This window comes from Gekko japonicus, unplaced genomic scaffold, assembly GCF_001447785.1.
Source record: "Gekko japonicus isolate JY-2015 unplaced genomic scaffold, Gekko_japonicus_V1.1 scaffold2183, whole genome shotgun sequence".
Taxonomy (NCBI): Eukaryota; Metazoa; Chordata; class Lepidosauria; order Squamata; family Gekkonidae; genus Gekko; species Gekko japonicus.
This window is the reverse complement of record NW_015175428.1, coordinates 15,446-18,831: the sequence shown is the minus strand read 5'-3', so window position 1 is coordinate 18,831 and position 3,386 is coordinate 15,446. Positions and strand designations below refer to the sequence as shown.

The following is a 3,386-nucleotide window of genomic DNA, read 5'->3' as shown; positions in this document are numbered from 1 at the left end:
GGTTCTCCCAGATTAGAGTCCGCACACTTAACCACTACACCAAACTGGGCACATACAGGAGTGGATTGCCATGATTAAATATGGTATTTCCTTTTGACTTTTATCATCCTTTCTCAGCATATATTAGGAACCATTTCCATGTTCTCACATTTCCTGTTCCCATTCCTTCCCTAAACTTTAGATCCGTGTAAACAAATTTCCAAGTAAATGCACATACAGGAGTGGATTGCCATGATTAAATATGGTATTTCCTTTTGACTTTTATCATCCTTTCTCAGCATATATTAGGAACCATTTCCATGTTCTCACATTTCCTGTTCCCATTCCTTCCCTAAACTTTAGATCTGTGTAAACAAATTTCCAAGTAAAAGCATCTCCTTGTCTCCTAGCTAAGCGAGCTATTGCTCACACAGCTCTTAAAATTATATCCTGACTCACTTCAACCAATCCCTAACACAGTTGATCCTCAGATTTAGTTTGTCATGGTTTCTTTCAAGAAAATCCTGGGGACTGTAGCTGTGTGGCTGAAGAGAGATTTCTTAAAGGAGTAGACAGGTCAGGAACAGAGAAATAATTCCTCCCTCTCTGGTCATTTGTCAGTATGATGAACCTGAGGATCAGGTTAGAGGATTATTATCATTGTAGGATTACCATTTCCCAGAATTCCATGTTACCCATGTAAAAGGTCCATGGATGAACATAGATGATTTCCACTGATTTCTTTCCTCCAATGACCTCTGATTCTCCTCTGCAGGGGACATTTTGAACTACAGTGGGAGGGGGGAGATGGGGAAATTGCACTCTGCAGAAGAAGCAGTTCATCTGGTGGAAATTTTAGGTGATACATGACACTAGACTGGTTTACAAAATAGGACATGATGTGTGACCAACTTATTTGGTATTTGCTGTGCAATGTTTCATTGTGTGTTAGCATCTACTTTGTGTGAAATGGAATGGTTAGACAACACTAACAGAATGTTCCTTTCTGTTTTCTAACACAGATCAATTTTGACATATTCTCGGATTGGAGGGCGAGTTACGACACTTACCTTTTGCCAGGGCTCTCACTACTTGGCTATAGCTTCAGATAATGGAGCAATTCAGCTTCTTGGGATTGAAGCTTCGAAGCTACCAAAATCTCCTAAAATTCTTCCAATACAAAGCAGGTGTGTGTCAGTCTTTTCACTGAATTATTGTGCTTCCACTGGCAGGTGGGGCTCTCCAGGCCCCACCTGGAGGCTGGCAACCCTACATAGTGAAGAAGAGTTTAATAGGAGTTAGTTTTTATACCCTGCTTATCTCTCTCTCTGTCCTAAGGAGTCTCAAAGTGGTTTACAATTGCCTTCCCCTCCTCTCTCCACAGCAGGCACTTTGTGAGGTAGGTGGGGCTGAGAGAACTGTGACTGGCCCAAGGTCACCCATCAGGCTTCATGTGGAGGAGGAGAGGGGAATCAAACCCAGTTCACCAGATTGGAGTCCGCCACTCTTAACCACTGCACCATACTGCCTTTGACACACAGATGAACACAGGGGTCATTTCATAGAAAAAGAGGTGCAGGAGCTCATTAGCATAACTCATTAGCATAACTCATTAGCATATGCCACACCCACTGACATCACCGGAAGTGTGTCAGAAGGCAACACCCATCGCTCAGGCGCCACTGGACTATTTTGGATTGCTAGCTATGGGGGGGGACGTGCAGATCTGTCCTCGCAGAGGAGGGAGAGCTTGTACCTGAATAAAACTTGGTCTTAAAGGTGCCACTGGACTGTTTTGGACTGGGGGGCCGGGGTGGGGCCTCTGCAACTTACCTAGTTGCTTCTTGCTCTGACTGAGGGCTGCTGGGAGCGGGGGGTGGGGCTTGTTGTATGTGCCCGCCACCTGGGCTCTTTACTGCCGGAGCTCTGCTCCTGTGCGCTCCTGCAGGAAATGACCCCTGGATGAACACACAGAGATGTTGTTCTATTCATAGAATAGAAATAGGTGCTAGAATGGACTGTACCAGTTCAGGCTGCAGGATCACAATTTTGAGTGTACCCTATGTTAAAAAAGAAATTGTACTTCCCTGTAAGTAGAAGACCAGCACATAGGGAATGGGATGGGCAAGAGCCTTCCTTCCTGATGTGTTAGATCTGCAACACACAGAGATTTATTTAACATGGGAGTCCATTGAAAAATGGCACCTCCTGTTCGCTGTCTGAAGTGACACAGCTTATCCTGAAGTAACCCTCAGGATTCTTGCACTTCATCTGCCTCCTAACATGGGCCAAGTGACTACTTGAGGAATATGGAGGGAGCGCTTACAGCCAGAGAGGGAGAACCTCCAGTTAGATTCACTAGCCAGCTTCATGTCCCCAAGAAGGCAGCACATGGGAAAGAGGCGGAACTCCCAAGCGTTCCAGCATTCTAAAGCCACACAGAATTTCACCAGCACTTAAACCAGGATGTTTGCCTCTTTCTTTGTTCCCAGGTTTCTAGATCAGAAGGACGATGGCTGTGTGGTAGACATGCATCACTTTAATTCAGGGGCCCAGTCTGTGCTGACGTACGCCACTGTAAATGGTTCCTTAGTTGGATGGGACCTCAGATCCTCCAACAACGCCTGGGTATTAAAGCATGATTTAAGGTTGGGACTTATAACCTCATTTGCTGTGGACATACACCAATGTTGGCTCTGTATTGGTAAGATACCGTTTGGAGTTTTTCATTCATAATAATGACATGCATTTAGAATTGCCATTTGCAAGACCAGGTTTACTTTCAGGAAGGCCAGCATAGCCCAGGTACTGGAGAGTTGGGCTTGGGTCTGCCTTCAAATTCCTATTTTTTTCAAAGACTCAGTGTCTTAATAGTAACTTGCTTTACAGGGCTGTTGTGAGAGCAGTCATAACATAAGCATTAAAATGCATCGTTGATTTTCTAAAAAGTGCTGTAGCAGAAGAGAGAAAGATGTCTGAATGCTGTACATACCGATTCATGTCCTGTCAGATTGCTAAAGATGCTGCATGAAAGGTTGTAAATTGGTGACAGGGATTATCTTTCATTCACAAGGCACGAGCAGTGGTACCATGGCATGCTGGGATATGAGGTTCCAGTTACCTATCTCCAGCCATTCCCACCCTTCCAGGGCACGGATCAGGCGCCTGCTGATGCATCCCCTCTCCCAGTCATGGGTAATCGCAGGTAGAGCTTGTTTTCTTTCCTTTTCTTCAGCAGTTCCAATGTTGACAAGTTGGGGCTCATTAACCATGTCTGAACTAGATGTCTGGTGTCTGCAAACCCAGGAGGTTCAGTTTGAAGAGGTGAAGCAACCACCCCTTCATGAAGCTGAAATCTTTACTGTTCTTGGCTACTAAGACTGGACCTTCTTAAGTCCATCCTGCTG

At 45.1% G+C, this 3,386-nt stretch overlaps 1 protein-coding gene across 1 annotated transcript in view; it reads left to right on the top strand.

Moving 5' to 3' along the window:
* The window catches only part of PIK3R4 (phosphoinositide-3-kinase regulatory subunit 4), a 32,947-nt gene that overhangs the window by 24,820 nt on the left and 4,741 nt on the right, over window positions 1-3,386 (top strand). Inside the window, exons 14-16 of the mRNA XM_015425826.1 lie at window positions 1,002-1,166; window positions 2,472-2,683; window positions 3,053-3,184. Of these exons, the coding sequence (XP_015281312.1) occupies window positions 1,002-1,166; window positions 2,472-2,683; window positions 3,053-3,184 (509 nt within the window). The remainder of the gene's footprint in view (window positions 1-1,001; window positions 1,167-2,471; window positions 2,684-3,052; window positions 3,185-3,386) is intronic.